The 21838-nt window shown below is 43.3% G+C and overlaps 1 protein-coding gene across 2 annotated transcripts; it reads right to left on the reverse strand.

The window, feature by feature from the left end:
* Positions 1–218: 218 nt before the first annotated feature.
* Lias (lipoic acid synthetase) lies at positions 219–21767 on the reverse strand. Of its 2 annotated transcripts, XM_070012464.1 has the most exons (11): positions 21605–21746; positions 19468–19640; positions 18003–18096; positions 16914–16994; positions 15164–15320; positions 15016–15073; positions 11722–11850; positions 8865–9010; positions 7281–7351; positions 5956–6067; positions 219–536 (listed from the first exon to the last, which is right to left on the reverse strand). In XM_070012464.1, exons 1-11 carry the CDS (start codon positions 21647–21649, stop codon positions 484–486), a joined length of 1119 nt encoding a protein of 372 aa, XP_069868565.1. In that variant the 5' UTR covers positions 21650–21746; the 3' UTR covers positions 219–483. The 2 variants fall into 2 exon arrangements, with proteins under 2 accessions (XP_069868565.1, XP_069868566.1); XM_070012465.1 differs by lacking the exons at positions 219–536; positions 5956–6067; positions 7281–7351; ... (3 more) ...; positions 15164–15320; positions 18003–18096 and having other exon boundaries at positions 16910–16994; positions 21605–21767.
* Positions 21768–21838: the final 71 nt, after the last annotated feature.

The raw sequence follows: 21838 nt of genomic DNA on the forward strand, positions 1-21838 counted from the left end.
TAGGCAGGTGCTCTTAGGTTTTCAGATGAGTCTGGCTTGGTTGTGGTGGTAGTTATTGTTGCACAGGGCCCACCTGAGACTATGATCCTTCTATTTATTCCCCCTCCGCCTTTTCTTCCTTTTATTTTTTTTTTTTAAGACTGGGCCTGAAACTTGAGGTCCTTCTGTCTTATACACCTCCCAAGTGCTAGGGTTACAGGCATGCACTACCATACCTGGATAATACAGTTTTCAACTTTAATGTTAACAGCAAAGTGATTACATCATAGTAAGCAATTATTTATTAGGACAAAGAACGCATGCTGAAAATCAAGATGAATTACCATCATTTAAAATGTACAGCTTACTGGCTTTTTTCTTAAAACAAAAAAAATGTTGGCATTCACCCAATGAAGTCTATGTATTCTGGTATAGCCTCTGGTACCAATTGGAAGCAAATTAAAAAAAAAAAAAATTCCGTGATCTTGAAGGCTCCATCTTGTTTTAAAGGGCTTTTGTTTTTCTTTTAGCCACTAGATTTTTCAGGAAGAATTCACCTATCCAAAAAAATATAAAAATACATTAGTATCAATTTAAATAACAGTAAAACTATTATTTCAGAATTTTCCTTCAATGTTTCTCTTATAAAGAACACTGGAGCCAGGCACCAGTGGTTCACACCTGTAATCCTAGCTATTGAGGAGGCTGAGATATAAGGCTTGTGGTTTGAAGCCAGCCAAAGATCATGAGATTCTTATCTCTAATTGATTACAGAAAAAGCTGGAAGTGGAGCTGTGGCTCAAATGGTAGCGCTCTAGCCTTCAGCAAAAGGAGCTCAGAGATAGTGTCCAGCCCTAGGACTGGCACGTACACACACAAAAAGAATTGTGCGTGTGTGTGTGTGTGTGTGTATATATATATATATAAAAAATATTTTTTTTCTTTTTCTAATCACTTGCTTGCTTGTTTGCCTGGTGCTCTGTCACCGGAAGTACAGCCCTTATTTTTGCTGATTGTTTTAGAGATGGGGTTTTGCAGAATTTTTTATTTATTTATTTTTTTGGTCAGTCATGGGGATTGAACTCTGGGCCTGGGCACTGTCCTGAGCTCTTCAGCTCAAGGCTAGCACTCTACCACTTAAGCCACAGCACCACTTCCAGTTTTCTGGTGGTTTATTGGAGATAAGAATCTCATGGACTTTCCTGCCCAGGCTGGCTTTGAATCATGATCCTCAGATCTCAGCCTCCTTAGTAGCTAGGACTACAGACATGAGCCATTGGTGCCCGGCTTCGCAGAAGACTTATTTGCCACCTTTGACTTCAAACCATGATTCTCTGGATCTCAATCTCCTGATAAGCCAGGATTATAGTTGTGAGTCAACAGTGCCTGGTTCCATTTTCTAATCCTAAAGGCAATATATTTAAAAAAAAAATCCATTCCCTGTCATTAGTTCTTCTTCTCATAAAAATTTATCACTACAGTCTTTTTTGGGTCCGGTCGTGGGGCCTGAACTCTGGGCCTGGGCACTGTCCCTCAGCTCTTCAGCTCAAGGCTAGCGCTCTACCACTTGAGCCACAGCACCACTTCTGGCTTTTTTCTTTTTGCTTATGTGGTGCTGAGGAATCGAACCCAGGGCCTCATGCATGCAAGGCAAGCGCTCTACCACTGAGCCACCTTCCCAGCCCATATCACTACAGTCTTAATCTTTTCTTTTTGTGTGCCAGACTTCACTGTCCCTAAGCTTTTTCACTCAAGGTTACACTCTAGCACTTGAGCCACAATTGTACTTCCAGCTTTTCTGGTAGTTTAGTGGATAGTCTCATGACTTTCCTGCCCAGGCTGACTTTGAACCATGATCCTCAGATCTTAGCCTCCTAAGTAGCTATAGTTATAGCCATGAGGCACTAGCATCTGGCTCAGTCTTTCTTTTTCCTCCCCAGTCGGTTATGGGGCCTGAACTCTGGGCCTGGGGAGTATCCCTGAGCTCTTCGGCTCAAGGCAAGAGCTCTACCACTTGAGCCACAGCATCACTTCTGGCTTTTATCTGCTTATGTGGTGCTAAGGAATTGAACCCAGGGCCTCATGCATGCAAGGCAAGCACTCTACCACTGAGCACCTTCCCAGCCCTACCTGGCTCAGTCTTAATTCTTATTCTTTCTAATAAACCCAACCATCAAGGGCAGCCCTGTGTGTCTACAAATGGCCTCTGTACATCCTATTGTATGTGCACTCTATGCCTCATTAATGGCAAAGTACTGCTGCTGGCAAAAATCATTTCAGCACCAACTTTGTTCCATTATTAGCCCAGATCCGATGTGTAGGACAGACCTGGCTGCAACTGAGCAGACTCATCTGATGGAATTCTTCAGTGTACTGCCCTCCAGGGAAGCCAGCTCTTCATTTGTAAAAGCTTTCTCCTGCTCCTCAATAGAGCTTGCTGTTTAGCGGGGCCACTCACTTTCCAGGTCATTAAAGTTCCATTTAGTCTATCACTCTTACAACACAGCACAATGTTTATTTAGCGCTCAGCACTGGAGGCTCGACTTTATGAGGGGTTGAATTAGCTTCTGTTTGTCATCTTATGTATATGTGCAGAACGGCAATGACCACAACCAAATACAAGAACCCCCAACTCAACCCAGCTCAGTAACCTCTGCAGATCGTACTGCATATGAGTCTGCTAGAAACACAGGTAGCATTATCCAGTGCCATCTGCGTCTACCACCTAAACCCACAGCTCCACGTGTCCAAGTTCAATCCTACTAGTAATTTAGAAAGTATTGTAATGCTGATAAGTTACCTCTCCTTACCAATGTTATAGAAATGCTTCCTTGAAAACAATAAAACATCTTTCAAATGGCACTGCTGTAACCACTCTAAAAGCTAATCTTGGTTTTGGTTTTAGCCTTTGTATTTGTTTAATTACCAATAATCCTGCTAAAAACTAAATGACTTATTTTACTTACTTTCCAAGTCCCCACATTCTATCAATCAGTGCTGAATCAAATTCTTGGGTTTTTATCACAGCATAAACTATTAAACAGTATATAAGTCGGTACTGGTGACTCATGCCTGTAATCCTAGCTTTCAGGAGGCTGAGATTTGAGAATCATGGTTCAAAGCCAGCCGAGGCAGGAAAAGTCCATGAGACTCTTATCTCCAAAAAACCACTCAGAAAACCAAGAGTGGCGCTGTGGCTCAAGTGGTAGAGTGCCAGCCTTGAGCTAAAGAGCTGAGGGACAGCACCCAGGCCCAGAGTTCAAGCCCCATGACCAGAAAAAAAAAGTGTATAAAAATGTCTTAAATGGGGCTAGGAAGGTGGCTCAGTGGTAGAGCGCTTGCCTTACATGCATAAAGCCCTCGTTTTGATACCTCAGCACCACATAAGCAAAAAAAAAAAAAAAAAAAAAGCCAAATGTGGGGCTGAGGATCAAGTGGTAGAGCGCTAGTCTACAGCTGGAGAGCTGAGGGACAGCGCCCAAGCCCAGAGTGCAGGCCCCACAACCAATTAAAAAAAAGTCTTAAATGAATTGGAAACTGAGTTTTACTAATACATGAACATTAAATTCTTTTTTTTTCTTTTTTTTGGGTCCGGTCGTGGAGCCTGAACTCTGGGCCTGGGCACTGTCCCTCAGCTCTTCAGTTCAAGGCTAGCGCTCTACCACTTGAGCCACAGCAACACTTCCAGCTTTTTTCTTTTTGCTTATGTGGTGCTGAGGAATCGAACCCAGGGCCTCAGGCATGCAAGGCAAGCGCTCTACCACTGAGCCACCTTCCCAGCCCATGAACATTAAATTCTTTGAAATAGAATTATAGTTAATTTAAACATATCTATGATTTAGACCTCAATATACACAGCAATCTTTTTTCTCCTTTGGAGATACTAAGGTTTGAACTCAGGGTCTTGAGCTTGTCAGGTTCCTCCTTAAAGGACGTTTTATCTTTTACAAAATGCTTTTAGAGTCAGACACTGGTGGCTCACACCTGTAATTCTAGCTACTCAAGAGGTTGAGATCTGAGGATCACGGTTCAAAGACAGCCCAGGCAGGAAAGGCTGCGAGACTCTTATGTCCAATAAACCACTTAGAAAACTGGAAGTGGATCTGTGGCTCAAATGGTAGAGCACTAGCCTTGAGCTGAAGAGCTCAGGGACAGTGCCCAGGCCCAGAGTTCAAGCCCCATGAAAGCAAGGAAAAAAAATTGAAAGTAGAACTTTGGTTCAAGTGATAGAGCACTAGCCTGTCTTAGCCTATCTTAGCCTAGCTTAGGGACAGTGCCCAGGTCCTGAATTCAAGTCCCAGGACAAAGAAAAAGAAAAAAGCTTTTAACCAGGGTTCTAGCTACTCAGGAGGTCAAGATCTGAAGAATCCTGGTTCCTTTGGGGCAGGAAGGTTTACGAGACTCCATCTCCAAAATAACAAGCAAAAAACCAGGCTGGAGGTGATGGTGAAGCGGTAGAACTCCAACCAGCAAGTCAAGCTAAGTGGTATGCTCTTCCCACCCCCCAAAACAAACAAACAAAAGCTTTATTGTCTTGCTGGTCCTAGGCCTTGAACTCAAGGCCTGGGTGCTGTCCCTGAGTCTCTTGGTGCCAAAGGCTAGTGCTCTACTACTTGAGCCACAGCATCACTTTCTAACTTTTTCTGAGTAGTTTACTGGAGATAAGAGTCTCTGAGGGCTGGGAAGGTGGCTCAGTGGTAGAGCGCTTGCCTTGCATGCCTGAGGCCCTGGGTTCGATTCCTCAGCACCACATAAGCAAAAAGAAAAAAGCCGGAAGTGGCGCTGTGGCTCAAGTGGTAGAGCGCTAGCCTTGAGCTGAAGAGCTGAGGGACAGCACCCAGGCCCAGAGTTCAGGTCCCATGACCGGACCCAAAAAAAAAAAAAGAGTCTCTGAGCCAGGTGCCGGTGGCTCACGCCTGTAATCCTAGCTACTCAGGAGGCTGAGATCTGAGGAACGTGGTTCAAAGCCAGCCCAGGCAGGAAAGTCTGTGAGACTCTTATCTCCAATAAACCACTAGAAAACTGGAAGTGGCGCTGTGGCTCAAGTGGTACAGTGCTCGCCTTGAGCTGAAGAGCTCAGGAACAGCGACCAAGCCTAGAGTTCAAGCCCAAGCCCCATGACCGACTTTAAAAAAAAAAAAAAAAAGTCACAGACTTTTCTGCCTAGGCTGGCTTTGAACAGTGAGTAGCTAGGATTAGAGGTGTGAGCCACCAGTGCCTGGCTTGATGAAAATTTCTTTAGAGAAAAATGATTTTATGGAGTTTTTTTTTTTTCTGTTGTTACCTCTAGGTGGGAAAAAATGGAAAGAAATTACCAGTGCAAGCAGCAATGCTATGAAAGTCTGCTGCTTAGGTTGATGTGAAATTGGGAGTATAGGGATGCATCAGTTCCAAATGTCTGCACATTTGCCAGAAAATGATTATATGCTTGATATATTTAGTGATTTATGAATAATCTGACAGTGAAATCCACACATAGAATAATTAAAATAATCTGTTACTGCTTTCATTAATGTGACTAAACATCAAGGTAGGTAGGGCTGATTTAAGAAACAATCTAGGTTTAAGAGAAATTTCTCCTTAATATGACACCGATGAAGCAAAGCTTCAAAAGAAGTTCCAGAAAAAAGGAAATACTTTTTATCCCCCAATAAAAGATAACCACAGGGGCTGGGGAAGTGCCTCAGTGATAGAATGCTTGCCTTGCACGCATGAGGTCCTGGGTTCGATTCCTCAGCACCACATAAGCAGAAAAAGCCGGAAGTGGCGCTGTGCCTCAAGTGGTATAGCACTCGCCTTGAGCTGGAGCTGAGGAACAGCGCCCAGGCTGAGTTCAGGCCCCACGACCAACCAAAAAAAAAAAAAAAAAGATAACCACAGCTTTTATCATTTACTTAACAGCTTTGATGAACTGAGGTAGAACTTACACTGAAAAGTTAATGGCCTACAAAAACCATCCCCTGCAGTCCTGCTCACCTGCTTTATATGAAGAACGCACCAAAGGTCCACTTGCTGTATAATGAAATCCAAGTTCATTTCCTACTTTCTCCCAGTACTTGAACTTTTCAGGAGTAATATATTCTTCAACCTAGATTTAAATAATCTCTTCAGGTCAGGTAGCATTTTCCTAAAACAATCTGATCCTACATCCTTTATCCAGGACTCTACCTTGCTCACTGATGACATGTCTGCAGATTACTTCTCACCCCTCTATCAGAATGTAAGTATAGGGAATCAGAAAGGAGGGGAAACATATCAATATTGTACTGCAGTGGCTCAACCAAATGACAGAGAAGGTAAGATTATATGTAAAGACTGTATTTTTCTTCATTGATTTCTAGGTAGAATCAAGATTCTACCATCCACATAATAGTTCATTATAGAAATAGAAACCTGGACTAGCTCTTTCTTCTTCCTTCCTTCTTTTCTTTTTTTCCCTTTTTTATTCTTTCTTTTCCTTTCTCTTTTTTTTCTTTCCTTCCTCCTTCCTTGCCTTCCCCTTCCTCCTCTTTCTTTCTCTCTTTGTCTTTACTGATTGTGAGGCTTGAACCCACGGCCTGAGTGCTGTCCCTGAGCTCTTTTGCTCAAGGCTAACATTCTACCACTTTCAGCCATAGCTCCACTTCTAGTTTTCTGGTGCTTAATTGAAGATAAAAGTCTCAAGGATTTTCCTGCCTGGGCTGGCTTTGTACTGTGATCTTCAGCTCTCAGCCACCCGAGTAGCTAGGATTACAGACGAGAGCCACCAGCACCAGGCTTCTCTCTTTTTCTTCTTTCTTGGAGCCAGTCCTGGGACTTGAACTCAGGGCCTGAGTGCTATCCCTGAGCTTTTCTGGCTAAAGACTGACACTCTTACCACTTGAGCCACAGCTCCACTTTTAGCTTTTTGGTGGTCAACTGGAGAGAAGAGGCTCATGAACTTGCCTGTTTAGGCAGGCTTTGAACCACAATCCTCAGATTTCAGTCTCCTGAGTAGTTAGGATTACAGGCATAAGCCACAAGCGCCCAACTTGGGCTCTCTTACTTTAGCTTACCCATAACTTTAGCCAGAAGACACGGACTGTCAATGAATGAGATTTCCCAATTTTTGTCCTTTTCTGTAGGTTCACTTGGTTCATACAATTTAAGTGGCAGCAAATAAGAACCAGAGTAGCTACTTTAGGAAAATAATAAAATGAAACTGCAACTTACAGGTACATATTCAACATTACCCGAAAAGCCAACAGTTCTTATTTTTACCTGTGAACAGTGAAGACATCACTGAATTACTAGAAAGCATTTGGCAATTTAAGAGACTCTACCTTAAGATGGCGCTTTGTGGGTTGCATATATTGTCCCAAAGTTAAACAGTCTACATCAGCTTCACGGAGAGCTAGAGGGAGGAAAAAGCACAAAGTACATCTATAATGATATTTGTAGGCATTCATAATGCTGAAATTGTAGATTTAAGTATAATTTGAGGCATATTTCATAACTGTGAATTTTAAGCCCCACAACAGACCAAAAAAAAAGTATTTGAGGGCTGGGAAGGTGGCTCAGTGGTAGAGAGCTTGCCTTGCATGCATGAGGCCCTGGGTTCAATTCCTCACATCATGAAGAGTAAGGCTAAATCTATTGGCTCAAAAATGATATGTATCAGGGACTATGGTAAGGGTTTCAAATGTAGGAATGATTAACATAGCCAGGCGGAGCCGAAAGCTATAAAGAAACACAGCTGTAATACTATGGAATAGTAAAATGGAGAGGAGGGTGTCTTTTTCTTTTCTCTCTCTCTCTCTCTCTCTCTCTCTCTCTCTCTCTTTTTGCCAGTCCTAGGGCTTAAACTCAGGGCTATACTGTCCCTGAACTTCTTTTGCTTAAGGCTAGCACTCTACCACTTGAGCACAGCACCACTTCCAGCTTTTTCTGTTTATGTGGTACTGAGGAATCGAATCCAGGGCTTCATGCATGCTATTACTAAGCCACATTCCCAGCTGAGGAGGATGTCTTGGATTAGGTATGTTAGGCAGAGAAGGTAAAGGGAACAGTGAATTAAAGGCCTGCAAACATCCATATTATAGCCCAGACACGATCTATTAGGACATACTCTATGGTCAAGATATGTCTTCAGGAGTGTGATTTGACCTCTGACATATCAGGAAATTTCTACTAACTTTTTTCATAAGATTTCTTTCTTTCTTTCTTTCTTTTTGGGAGGGGGGGTGGGGTCATGGGGCCTCAACTCTGGACCTGGGCACTATCCCTTAGCTCTTCAGCTCAAGGCTAGCGCTCTACCATTTGAGCCACAGCGCCACTTCCAGCTCTTTTCTTTTTGCTTATGTGGTGTTGCTGAGGAATCGAACCCAGGGCCTCATGCATGCAAGGCAAGCGCTCTACTATTGAGCCACCTTCCCAGCCCCATAAGATTTCTTTCAAATGCCAGTTTCCTGGTATTCATTTTATTGGAATGCTAGTTTTTTTCTAAAGAATTAGACCATTTGAATTCTCCCTGCAAATACCATATTTTGATTAATACATTTGTGTACACTTTCTTTCTTTCTTTTTTGCTGGTCATGGACCTGAACTCTGGGCCTAGGCGCTGTCCCTCAGCTCTTCAGCTCAAGGCGAGTGCTCTACCACTTGAGCCACAGCACCACTTCCGGCCTTTTCTGTTTACGTGGTGCTGAGAAATCGAAGCCAGGGCCTCATGTATGCAAGGCAAGCACTCTACCCCAGCCACCTTCCCAGCCCTTGTGTACACTTTCATACAAACCTGTATTTCCTTGTACATTTATAAATTAGTTCTAGCTTCCACAGATGAGAGAAAATGTTATTTCCTGTGTATATCTGGGCCTGCTATTACTCCAATTAAATGGGACAGATTTTTCGTTTTTCAACTTCTTTACCTTTCATTGTTGTATATATTTGCTCATCATTCTCGCCTAAACCCAACATTATCGATGTTTTGGAAATAACGTCAGGCTGAATCTCCTTGGCATGTCTCAGGACACGTAGAGACTGGTCAAAATTGGCCCGGGGATCACGAACTTTCCTGAAAAATAGGAGGGTGTGATCAGCAAAAATAACTACAAATTCCACCAAGTACACAGTAACACAAATAACAGGAAAGACCAGGAAGCCCATTGTGAGTGTTACATCCCATTATGTGGCTCAATGGTGGCATTTGTGCACACATGCTAGATTTAGGAAAGAAAAGGAGGCCACAGGAGGCTTGCAAGCTCTGAAACTTTTAAGATCTCTCAAGCCTAGAGAGGACAAACCAGCACAGAAGACATTTCTCTAGTATATGGATTGAGCAGTGGGAATTCTGAAATTCAAAGTTATAATGGCTGTATAGCGCAGTCAAAACAGAAAATGTGTAGACAGAAACAAAAAAAAAAACAACTAACCTGACACCATTTCAGAGTTCTGAAACTTTCAACGGTCATTTTTTTCTAAAAGTCTAAGCTGCCCTCTGCTGGTGAACATACAGCATTGCTAGGTGAGGTAAACAAATAAGGTTCTGGAATTTTCACTAGAAAGGATAATGTTTCTTCAGTGAGACTGGGGAAGTGGCACCCACTGCTGGTGGTTTCCCGGCAGAGTTGGCACAGGATGTATGCTATACTTCAACATGCCAAACCATGGCTAAAATGGCAAGGGTAAAGGCCAGAAAAATTGTTTGTTCCTTCAATTCTTTTTTGTTGGTCTGAGGCTTGAACTCCAGGCCTGGGCACTGTCCCTGAGCCTAAGTAGCATTCTGCTACTTGAGCCACAAAACCACTTCCAGATTTTTCTGAGTAGTTTATTGGAGGTAAGTCTCACGGCTTTCCTGCCCAGGCTGGCTCTGAACCTTGATCCGCAGATCTTAGCCTCTTGAGTAGTTAGGATTACAGGGGTGAGCAACTGGCACCAACTTGACTGAGTTTAAATAATATTGTCTGTATTTTAATTTTTCTGAAATTTGAATATAGTCATGTGGAATAAAAAACTTTCATTGTCTCTACCCACTAAAATTATTAGGAAGAAGAGGAAAGGAAGAATAGTATTTACTTTAAAAAAAATTAAGTAATTGTACAAAGAGGTTACAAAGGTTACAATTCCATATATCTGGGTTTTTTTGTTTTTGTTTTTTTGTCAGTCGTGGGACTTGAACTCTGGGCCTAACCGCTGTCCTTGCGCTGTTCTGCTCAAGGCTAGCACTCTTCCACTTGAGCCACAGCGCCACTTCCGGTTTTCTAGTGGTTTATTGGAGATAAGAGTTTCACGGATTTTCCTGCCTGGGCTGGTTTTGAACCGTGATCCTCAGATCTCAGCCTCCTGACTAGCTAGGATTACAGGCGTGAGCCACCAGCGTCTGGCTACATATATCAGTTAACGAGTACTCCCTAGACACTATGCCAAAAATGAACTATACAACTGGTGGATGGGGATGGAAGGGAAAAAAACAAGGGAAAGGGTGACATTGTCCAAAAAGAAATGTACTCATTACCCGACTTATGTAACTATAACACCTCTGTACATTAACTTCATAATAACAATGAAAAATAAATTTAAACATACCCATTTTTCTGCTGCATCACCTATTGCTTGTATAGGTGACCTGTGTGTGTGTGTGCACGCACATGCTCGTGTAAGCATCTGTTTGTGTCCACTCAGGCTGGTAGAGATGAAAGCCCAGCTCAACAGCCCAGAGGCTTTGGTATGCCAGGGAAGCACTCTGCCACTGAGCCAAATCTCCAACCCCAAGATGTATTTTGAAGCCTTTTCTTTAGAATGACAGCTAAAGCAATTCCTCCAGTGCAAATTTTTTCATTTTAAGAGGGTTAAAAAAATAGTATTTGAGGGGCTGGGAAGGTGGCTCAGTAGTAGAGCGCTTGCCTTGCATGCATGAGGCCCTGGGTTCGATTCTTCAGCACCACATAAGCAGAAAAAGCCGTAAGTGGGGCTAAGACTCAAATGGTAGAGCGCTAGCCTTGAGCTGAAGAGCTGAGGGACAGCGCCGAGGCCCAGAGGTCAGGCCCCACGACCCACCAAAAAAAAAAAAAAAAAAGTATTTGAGCCAGGTGCTGGTGGCTCACGCCTATAATCCTAGCCACTCAGGAGGCTGAGATCTGAGTGAGGATCGCCATTCAAAGCCAGCCTGGGAAGGAAAGTCCATGAGACTCTTATCTCACCTGAAAACCAGAATGGCACTGTGGCTCAAGTGGTAGAGTGCTCACCTTGAGCTAAAGAGCTCAGGGACAGCGCCCAGGCTAGTTCAAGCCCCACAACAGACCAAAAAAAAAAAAGTATTTGAGGGCTGGTGGCTCAGTGGTAGAGAGCTTGCCTTGCATGCATGAGGCCCTGGGTTCAATTCCTCAGTACCACATAAGCAGGAAAAAAAAGCCAGAAGTGGGGCTGTGGCTCAAGTGGTAGAGCGCTAGCCTTGAGCTGAAGAGCTGAGGGACAGCACCCAGGCCCAGAGTTCAGACCCACGACTGGACCCCCCCCCAAAAAAAAAGTATTTGAGAGAGGAAAGTGTATATCACAACAAAGCATAAATGATGTCAGTTACTCACTTCATGGTTTGGATCTCCCCCACTGAATGACACTAAGTGATTGGTTACTGGATGAAATTATTATGGGTGATACTTTGTGTTTTTGTTGAATGTGTTTTCTGATTGTTCTATAATAAAGAAGGAAGAAAGGAAGGCAAGAAGGGAGCTCACTATGTAAATATGTGACCATAACTTCCCAACCATACTCTGTGTATGTAATCACCTCTGTAATTCTGGAACTGTTTCTACATTATGAGCATACACATCTAATCCTGATAGAGCAACTTTTTCTACTGCTTTAAGATCCCCTCGGAAATCTGGGGTAAGGCATTCCACAAGAATTTTTGGGTTCCTAGGAGGAAAAAAAAGAGACATATCAAATTAGGGAGAACAAATGACAGAAATGGTACTTTTAATAAGTTGTCATACTCATCCATGATCAGCGTGAACAGAGTAATCTTTACAGCCTAAGAAAAGCACAGAAAGAAGAATACCCCCTATGATACAGAACAAAAATAAACTCAAGAGCATTAAATAATATTTATAGAATGGTTCAAATACAACCCCATGGAAATAACAATCAGAATAAAAATTGAAGCTCAGTATGGTGGTACACATGCCTGTAATCCCAGCTACTTATGAGACTGAGGCAGGAGAATCATGAGTTATAGGCCTGCTTAGGCTACGTAGCAAGTTCAAGGCTAGCCTGGGAAAGGAAGTAAGCCTGGGCACTGTCCCTGAACTCTCCAGCTCAAGACTATAGCACTTTACCACTTGAGCCACAGCACCACATCCGGATTTTTCTGCTTATGTGGTGCTGAGGAACTGAACCCAGGGCCTCAGGCATGCAAGGCAAGCACTCTACCACTTGAGCCACCTTCCCCGCCCCTCAAAAGAAAAATTTTAAAAGGCTAGGGATGTAACTCAATGGTAGAGTATTTGCTTAGAAGAATGCAACACCTAATTCAATATGCAGTACCACAAACACAAAACAAAACATTTGAGATAACAAAGACTTTAAAACCTAATATGGGAGGGGATGGTAGGGGGAAAACAATGGAGGGGGTAACAATGCTCAAGAGGAAGTGTACTCATTACCTCACTCATGTAACTGTAACCCTCTGTATAGTATCTTTACAATAAAAAAATTTAAAAAAAATGGTAAAAAAAAAAAAAAACCTAATATGAATAGTTGTTTGGTTGGTTTTGGTGATAATAGGGTTTGAACTTATGCCTCAAGCTTGCTACCATTTAAGCCAGCCCCTTGGGTAAAATCATTTGCAGGAATTAAAAAGTGAAACATTAAATATATATATGTATATGTATATATATATACATGTTTTGTTTTTACTGTGCACAAAGTAAACTGACACAGGGCTGGGAAGTTGGCTCAGTGGTAGAGCACTTGCCTTGCATGCCTGAGGCCCTGGGTTCAATTCCTCAGCACCACATAAGCAAAAAGAAAAAAGCCGGAAGTGGCGCTGTGGCTCAAGTGGTAGGGCACTAGCCTTGAGCTGAAGAGCTGAGGGACAGTGCTCAGGCCCAGAGTTCAGGCCCCACAACCGGACCTAAAAAAAAAAAAAAAGTAAACTGACACACTTCTTTTTTTATTGTTTTTTGTTTTTTTTGGGTCCGGTCGTGGGGCCTGAACTCTGGGCCTGGGCTCTGTCCCTCAGCTCTTCAGTTCAAGGCTAGCGCTCTACCACTTGAGCCACAGCGCCACTTCTGGCTTTTTTCTTTTTGCTTATGTGGTGCTGAGGAATCGAACCCAGGTCCTCATGCATGCAAGGCAAGTGCTCTACCACTGAGCCACCTTCCCAGCCACCTGACACACTTCTGTGAAGACCATTTGATTGCTTCAGCTTTGACTTTTTTTTTTTTTTTTGTCGGTCGCGGGGTTTGAACTCTGGGCCTGAGTGCTGTCCTTCAGCCCTTCAGCTCAAGGCTAGCACTCTACCACTTGAGCTTCAGTGCCACTTCCAGTTTTCTGGTGGTTTATTGGAGATAAGAGTTTCATGGACTTTCCTGCCCGGGCAGGCTTTGAACCGTGATCCTCAGATCTCAGCCTCCTGAGTTAGCTAGGATTACAGGCATGAGCCACTGGCCCCTGGCTAGCTTTGATTTCTTTTACAGTCATTAATAGTACCCTCCTCCCAAGTGCTATGGGTTTAGAAACAATTTTCTGGATTGCTGAGTCATGAATTTTGCTTAAATGAAATTTTAATCTTCCTATTTATACTGTGGCCATGTCTATTCACTCAAGCACATAGCAACAGAACTATGGTTTTCTTTGTGTTTTTTTTTTTTTTTGGGTCCAGTCGTGGGGCCTGAACTCTGGGCCTGGGCGCTGTCCCTCAGCTCTTCAGCTCAAGGCTAGTGCTCTACCACTTGAGCCACAGCGCCACTTCCGGCTTTTTTCTTTTTGCTTATGTGGTGCTGAGGAATCGAACCCAGGGCCTAGAGCATGCAAGGCAAGTGCTCTACCACTGAGCCACCTTCCCAGCCCCAGCTATGCTTTTCTTTGACACTAGCAGAAAGGGTTTGGACAGGTGACTTTTTTTTCCCCAGAAACCCCATAACAAAGTATCTGGAGCTGGTCTTTGGATAGCTAAAAGAAGAGGGGCTGAGAATGTGGCTTAGTGGTAAGAGTGCTTGCCTAGCATGCATGAAGCCTTGGTTTCCAGTCCTCAGTACTACATAAACAGAAAAAAACAGAAGTGGAGCTGTGGCTCAAGTGGTAGAGCACTAGCCTTGAGCACAGAGAGGCTCAAGGACAGTGCCTAGGCCTTGAGTTCAAGCTGCAGGACCTGCTAAAAAAAAAAAAAAAAAAAGAAAAAAAAGGGGCTGGGAAGGTGGTTCAGTGATAGAGCGCTTGCCTTGCATGCATGAGGCCCTGGGTTCAATTCCTCAGCACCACATAAACAAAAAGAAAACAGCCGGAAGTGGTGCTGTGGCTCAAGTGGTAGAGCGCTAGCCTGAGCTGAAGAGCTGAGGGACAGTACCCAGGCCCAGAGTTCAGGCCCCACGACCGGACCCAAAAAAAAAAAAAGTCTGGAAAAGTCTTATCTGGAATTAACCACCCCTCAAAAAAGCCAGAAGCAGAGCTGTGGCTCCATCTAGGATTATAGGGATGAGCTAGGATTACAGGTGTGAACTATTGGTGCCTGAGCCCTTAACCACTTTCACATGATGATTTCTTCAAAATCAGTGCTAAGACCACAGCTTAACACCTTTTAAATAACATCACTCATAATTTATACATGAGGTCTAAATGAGGACAGCTATGTACTAATGTACATACATGCATGCCACTGAAATTCATGCAATCACTGAAATTTTCTATGCATCTGTATGCATGAAAATACTTTCTCTGAAGAACAGGTAAATCTTTCCCAGTAGATTACCAAGAGCATGACATCTCCCACAATACTGGAAACTGCTACTTTAAAGTCACCTTTGAAACAGAAATCCTGATTCCATAAAGGTACTTGAATTTCACAAAGGCAGAAACAAGTACCTTTCCTTTAAGCATGACACAGTCTTTGCAATGTGCTCCGCTCCACCATCAGGCAAATCTAGAAAGAAGAGAAAATGATGCCACAAGATGATAACACAACTTAATAAAAGGCAATTTCTGGTAGAAGCCATGAGAGCACATTACTAACCATCTCGATCCACAGATGTCAGGACAACGTAATCCAGACCCCACTCTGCAATTGCCTTTGCAGTGCTATAGGGCTCATTAGCATCCAGCGGAGGTGGGTTTCTCGCAGTTTTAACAGAACAAAATCTGCAACCTCTTGTGCATGTGTCACCCATCAACTAGAATACAGATGTTATCATTTAAATCAGAGAGATGACCCTCAAGAATGTAATGTTCAGAGCAAGCTGCAAAGAATGTGAACAAATCAGTCATGTTTATTTTTTAATTTTTTTGTCAGTTGTGGGGCTTAAATTTGGGGCCTGGGTGCTGTACCTGAGCCTCTTTGTTCCCAAGGCTAGCACTGTACCACTCTGGGCCACAGCTTCACTTCTGGTTTTCTGGTGGTTAATTGGAGATTAGTCTCATGGACTTTCCTGCCTGGGCTGGCTTTGAACCTCAATCCTCAGATCTCAGACTCCTGAGGAGTTAGGATCATAGGCATGAACCACCAGCACCCGGCTTTCTATTTTTTTTTTTTAAATAAACATGTTGGCTTTTTTTTCTTTTTCTTTTATGCTACCTATTTTATTATCAATAAGTAGGTTTCTTTCTCTTTCTCTCTCTTTCTTTCTTTTCTTCTTTCTGTTGATCATGGGGCTTGAACTCTTTGAGCCACAGTACACTTCTGGTTTAATGCGTGGTTTAACTGGAGATAAAAGAGTCTCATGGACTTTCCTACCTGGGCTGACTTTGAGCTGAAATTCTCAGATCTCAGCCTCCTGAGTAGCTAGGATTACAGGCATGAGTTATCACTGCTCGGCAGTTTTTTTCTTTTTTGCTAGTTCCAAGGCCAGGTACTCTTGTTCTTTTTTTGTTTGTTTTGTGTTAGTACTGGAGCTTGACCTCAGAGCCTCAGAGCCTCAGAGCCTGGGTACTATCCCTGAGCTTTTATGCTCAAGGCTAGCACTCTACCATTTCAGCCACAGCTCTGCTTCTGGTTTTGGGGGTGTTTACTTGTCTTACAGACTTGTTTGCCTGGGCTGGCTTTGAACAGTGATCCTCACATCTCAGCCTCCTGAGTATCTAGGATTATAGGCATGAGCTACCAGAGTCCAGATTCAGTTGGCTTTTTTTTTTTACTTTTTTTTTTTTTTTTTGCCGGTCCTGGGGCTTAGACTCAGGGCCTGAGCACTGTCCCTGAGCTTCTTTTTGCTCAAGGCTAGTGCTCTACCACTTAAGCCACAGTATGACTTCTGGCTTTTTCTGTTTATGTGGTACTGAGGAATTGAACCCAGGGCTTCAAGCACGCTGGGCAAGCATTCTACCACTAAGCCACATTCCCAGCCCTCGTATTCCACTCTTAACTCTACCACTTTATCTACAACTTGAATCTGTTTTTTTGTTTTTTTTTTTTGCTGGTTAGTTAGAGATAGTCTTTTCTGTGTGGGCTAGCCTTGAACTGTGATTTGCAAATCTCAGTCTTCTGATTATCTAGGATTACAGATGAGCTACTGAAGCCCAGCTAGTAACATTTTAGAAGACAAAATATTCAATCAACGGATCCATTTGCAGGTCTGTGTAGGAGTTAAACATAAACTACAGCTCTGTGTTGTTAAACAGATGGGACAGAAAAATACATAAGATTTTAGCACTCATTTGTTTTTCTTTTTCATAAACTCATATATGAAGGAGAAATCTGCCCAGCAGTGACAATGCACGTACTGTAGTGCCTCTGTCTTTCACAAAAGCTTTAGAGGTTGAGCTGGCCTTACCATGATTGTGGCTGTGGCAGTGGCGTATTCTCCACCCCCCCAACATTCTCCAATATTCGGACATCGCGCTTCCTCACATACCTAGAAGCAAAAGGGAACAGAAGACAATCGGGAGGGAAAACCTACCAAATAAACAACTAATGATTATATATTTCAAGCTGCCCATTGTTTACAATGTATTTCGTGTGTGTGTGTGTGTTTGTGTGTGTGTGTGTGTGTCTGTGTCTGTGTGTGTGTCTGTGTTGTGTGCCAGTACTGAGACTTTAAATCAGAGCCTTAAGTTCTTTTTGCTCACAGCTGGCTTTCTGCCACTTGAGCCTCATTCTGGCTTTTTGCTACTTAACTTTTAACAGTAATCATCAGATTAAAATAATAATAATAATAATAATAAAGTTAAAAAAAAAAACAAAACACTGCTGGACAGTGGAAGCTCACGCCAGTAATCCTAGCTACTCAGAAGGCTGAAATCTGAGGAGTGTGGTTCAAAGCCAAACTGGGCAAGAACATCCTTAAGACTCTTATCTCCCAAAAAGTTTGGGGTCAAAACCCCGGCCTTCAGTTCAAGCCCCAGGACTGGTACCAAACAAACAAACAAACAAAAACAACCACCACCACTCTCTTCAACAACATTTGTTTCCCATGTTTCAGAGAAGAATTTTTTGTGTATGCTTGCATGTGTGTGCGCACGTGTATCTGTGTGTAAGTGTATACACTGTTACTGCTATTTCTTTAGTATAAAAACATGAATTTACATATAATTTTGGGTTAGTGCTAGAGAGTAGATTCAGGGCCTCACACACACTGTAACACTGAGATATGTTCCCAGCTCCTGAATGTATTTTTGTTACCAGTAATAATGTCTTTATTTACTTTCCTCCTTTTTATTTACTTACTAATAATTTTTTTTGCCAGTTATAGTGGCAGACTCAGTACTCAGGAGCCTGAAGCAGGAATATCTCAAGTTCAAAGCCAGCTTGGGCTACATAGATAGCTCCTTTCTCAAAAACAAAAAAAGAAATTTTAAGCCATAAATATTTAGAAACATTATAGTCTTCAGCCAAAATGGAGAGTTAATACTTGACAACTTACTGTATGGAGATTTAAATTCCTCAATGTATTTTTCAGTTTATTGTAATTTTTCCCAATAGGGATCTCTGTCTTTAGCCATGGAGGTAATCTTAACCTGAGTAAAGCCAAACATAACAGTCTATTAACAAACTGTCAAAGCTCACAGCTTAGAAGTTTACTTTGTTAATACAATTCCTTTCATAGCCTTGGGTTAACTCTTACAAGTTGTGCCACATGAGTAAGAAGACTCAAAAACATGTAAGAAAAGTCTAATGGGAACTGTGCTCATGTTTACCTTTTGCAAAGATCGTTTTGCATCATTCTAATGAATGAATGATAACAGTTTGAACATTCATTTCCTATGAAAAATATTATCCAAAATACTATACTAAATATAATGTGAAGACATTCCAACCCTGTCCTGTCTGTTCTGTATTCTACATTTTATGATCATTATTAAATGGGAAAAAAAAGTAAAATTTGGAGTGGAGATGGTATTTTGGTTTCCTTTGACTCTACTCATGATCTACAAGTTGTTGGATAAAGGCTATTCAAAACAATTTTCCTTCTGCATAAATCCTCATCACTCTTTCAAATCAAAATATTTGAAAGGTTATCTGCAATGACTAGGAAAAGCAACAAGTTAGATTAATATCCACTTATAAATCTTTATCGTGACCTAAGCAATTCATAGCAATGTGATACCCTTTACTCTATGAAGAAATTAGATGCTGGGTATGAAATTGGACGATAGTAGTAGAAAATGTTAGAGCTGTCAGGCACCGGTGGCTCACACCTGTAATCCTAGCTACTCAGGAGGCTGAGATCTGAGAGGATTGGGGTTCAAAGCCAGCATGGGCAGGAACACCCGTGAGACTCTTATCTCCAATTAACCACCAGAAAACCAGAAGTGGTGCTGTGGCTCAAATGGAAGAGTGCTAGCTTTGAGCTGAAGAGCTGAGGGACAGCCCCCAGGCCTAGAGTTCAAACCCCATGACCGACCAAAAAAAAAAAAAAAAAAGAAGAAAGGGGCTGGGAAGGTGGCTCAGTGATAGAATGCTTGCCTTGCATGCATGAGGTCCTCGGTTCGATTCCTCAGCACCACACAAGCAGAAAAAGCCAGAAGTGGTGCTGTAGCTGAAGTGGTAGAGCACTACTAGCCTTCACACACACACACACACACACACACACACACACACACACACACACACACACACACACACACACACACACACACACACACACACACACACACACACACGTCAGAGCCTTAGGAAGGGTGTTGAGAAAGTATTAGTGGGCCTGGGGGGGGGGGGAGTGGAAATCAACCTTAGCTATTCTATCTAAGTCTATTATCACTTCTTTCTAATCATCCCCAGCTAAATTTAACAAGTCTAAGATTAAAAATCTATGCTGTCTTCATGGTATCTGAAAAAAATGCACAATGAAGAAATGAAACATTAAGTTATCTCAAATTTTCAGTTACCTTTCTCCTTTCTGGCGTTTTAAGTTTCCTTTATACTCATCCCAGGTATTCTTGTCTGCCAGCTCACCAGATACAAATTCTTGTAGGTCTGGTCCATTCTGTAACAATTCCTTTTTTTTATCCGGCAAAGAAGTTAATGTTCTGATGGGGCTGTATAAATATTTTCCAAATACCTAAAGAAAGAATTTATTATGATAGTAAGTGGAATCATTTGGCTTTAGCCCATTACAATACCTAAAAGAGAGGGCAAACACCCAGAACTGAGTCAGAAATGATTCAAAGGATGTAGGAGCTCTAAATGCCATAAGAGCTTTAAATGCCAAGGAGATTAGAATCTAAATAAAAGACTGGGGGAAAAAAGCCCAGTGAAAGTGTGAGGCCCTGAGTTCAAACCCCAGTACTAGCAACTTAAAAAAAAAATAATTGAGAAGACAAACCACAGTGGGTAACTGCTAAATTCTAGATTCAGAATAAATTTGGCAATGTAATAATCTTGGGAGTGTAATATAAGTCAAATGTTCACATGCACTTTTTAAAAATACAATTTTATTATTATTAAGGTCTTGTACAGAGGGGCTCATTTCACAATTCAGGTATTGTGTACAGGAAGTGGTGCTGTGGCTCAAGTAGTAGAGTGCTAGCCTTGAGCAAAAGAAGCTCAAGGATCCAGGTGCTGGTGGCTCATGCCTGTAATCCTAGCTACTCAGGAGGCTGATATCTGAGATCAAGGTTCAAAGCCAGCCTGGGCACAAAAGTTTGTGAGACTCATCTCCAATAAACCACTAGAAAATCCGAAGTGGCACTGTGGCTTAAGTGTAGAGTGCTGGCCTTGAGCTGAAGAGAGTAGGGACAGCACCCAAGCCCAGAATTCAAGACCCACGACAGACAAAAAAAAAAAAAAAGCTCAAGGACAGTGCCCAGGCCCTGAGTTCAAGCCCCACGACTGGCAAAAAATAAATAAAAGATAAATAAAATGGGCTAGGTACTGCATACATTTCTATTTTGGACAATGTCACTCCTTCCTTTGCTTTCCCCTCCATTTTCTCCCTCCCACCTGCACTTTTTGTCAATACTGGGGCTTTAATCTGTTTCCTTGCTCATGGCTAGACTCTACCCATTGAGCAACTCTTCCACTCTTGCATTTTTCTTTTCTTTTTTTTTTTTTTTTGGGGGGGGGGTCCGGTCGTGGGGCCTGACCTCTGGGCCTGGGCGCTGTCCCTCAGCTCTTCAGCTCAAGACTGGTGCTCTACCACTTGAGCCACAGCGCCACTTCTGGCTTTTTCTTATGTGGTGCTGAGGAATCGAACCCAGGGCCTCAGGCATGCAAGGCAAGCGCTCTACCACTGAGCCACCTTCCCAGCCCCACTCGCATTTTTCTGGTAATAGGAAATCAGAGTCTCTCAGGTGCCTTCGCACCGAGGTCCTCTGATCTCAAGATTCAGTCGAAGCCCGGGCGCCGGTGGCTCACGCCTGTAATCCTAGTTACTCAAGAGGCTGAGATCTGAGGATCACGGTTCAAAGCCAGCCTGGCCAGGAAACTTCGAGAGACTCTTATCTCCAATAAACCACTAAAAAACCAGAAGTGGCGCTGTGGCTCAAGCGGTAGAGCGCTCGCCTTGAGCTGAAGAGCGCAGGGACAGGGCCCAGGCCCAGAGTTCAAGCCCCATGACCGACCCTCCCCTCCCAAAAAAAAGATTGTTGAGTCACCAGCCCGTAGCTCATATAACCACTCCCTCCCCGCCCCGCCCCCACATTTCCTTGTGGTTTCATGCGTGTGTGTGTGTGTGTGCGCGTGTGCCGCTACTGGGTTTTGAACTCATAGTCTGGGCGTTAATCCCTTAGCTTTGTCAGGACTGGTGCTCCACCACTTGGGCCACAGCGTTACTTCTATCTGGCTTGTTTTGTTCATGCATTGTCGATCAGAGTCTCAGGGAGTTTCCTGCCCGGGTTGGCTCCAAATCTCAGCCTCCGGATCCGCTGGGATGATCGGTGCGAGCCCGGGCGCCGGCGCCCAACCCCTTCCTAAATGGCACCAAGCAAGTGCAAGCTGCAAAAACTCGGCTGCCACGGCGACGAAGCGCCGGTCCTGCCTTAAGTCTCCCTAGCCTCGCCCTTCCAGCGTGTTTTCGCCGCTCACCCGGGGCCCCAGGGTGCGGGCGGCACCCCCGCAGCGCAGAGACATCTCCCCCTGCTTTTGATTTAGCAGAGTCGCGCCGACGCCGGACACCGCCAATCCCGGGGAAAGGTCGACCCCAGATGCCGTCGCTCGGTTTATGACAACACGCCAGCAACCACAGCCATCCCAAGCAATTTGAGCTGCTCTGCGATTGGCTGCTTTAGCCTAGAGTCGCGCGCTGATGACGTAAGACAC

The sequence above is a fragment of the Dipodomys merriami genome, unplaced genomic scaffold (genome assembly GCF_024711535.1).
Source record: "Dipodomys merriami isolate MVZ:Mamm:240054 unplaced genomic scaffold, mDipMer1.0.p SCAF_9, whole genome shotgun sequence".
NCBI lineage: Eukaryota > Metazoa > Chordata > Mammalia > Rodentia > Heteromyidae > Dipodomys > Dipodomys merriami.

What these genes read in the sequence shown, in the direction of transcription:
- Lias (XM_070012464.1), bottom strand. Translation starts at nt 21,649, where the DNA reads ATGTCTCTGCGCTGCGGGGGTGCCGCCCGCACCCTGGGGCCCCGG. An exon ending in CTGCCACAGCCACAATCATG is followed by an intron (nt 15,321 to 16,913) that starts GTAAGGCCAGCT and finishes TCTGTATTCTAG; the next exon opens with TTGATGGGTGACACATGCAC. An exon ending in GCGTTCTTCATATAAAGCAG is followed by an intron (nt 537 to 5,955) that starts GTGAGCAGGACT and finishes TTTTTTGGATAG; the next exon opens with GTGAATTCTTCCTGAAAAAT.